Source organism: Phaethon lepturus, unplaced genomic scaffold (assembly GCF_000687285.1).
Source record: "Phaethon lepturus isolate BGI_N335 unplaced genomic scaffold, ASM68728v1 scaffold34219, whole genome shotgun sequence".
In the NCBI taxonomy this organism is placed as follows: Eukaryota; Metazoa; Chordata; class Aves; order Phaethontiformes; family Phaethontidae; genus Phaethon; species Phaethon lepturus.
The window spans coordinates 1-250 of record NW_010561896.1 but is presented as its reverse complement, the minus strand read 5'-3'; the positions used below and the strand labels follow the sequence as shown (position 1 = coordinate 250).

The 250-nt window shown below is 63.2% G+C and overlaps 1 protein-coding gene across 1 annotated transcript in view; it reads left to right on the top strand.

The window, feature by feature from the left end:
- LOC104626249 (AP-1 complex subunit beta-1) overlaps nt 1–194 on the top strand; it is a 14,450-nt gene extending 14,256 nt beyond the window's left edge. Inside the window, exon 15 of the mRNA XM_010294122.1 lies at nt 132–194. Coding sequence (XP_010292424.1) covers nt 132–194 — 63 coding nt within the window. The remainder of the gene's footprint in view (nt 1–131) is intronic.
- The last annotated feature ends 56 nt before the right edge of the window (nt 195–250 follow it).

Below are 250 nucleotides of genomic sequence, written 5' to 3'. Positions count from 1 at the left end.
TGGCGCTGTGGCAGGACTAACCTCTCTTCCCTCCTCCCCTTCTCTCGTCTCTCTGTTGTTGTCTCTTCTCTCCTGGCTTGTCTCTGCATGTGGCTGGCTCTTCTCTCCGCCTTGTCTGCTTCTGCTTGGAGATGGGGGACGAGTCGGACGGGGTACGGATCAGCCCTTTCCTTAGCCCTCTCGACCACGCGTAGCCCCAGCGCCCGTGCCCACCCCAAGTGCCCCTGCTCGCCTCACGCAGCCTGGGCCC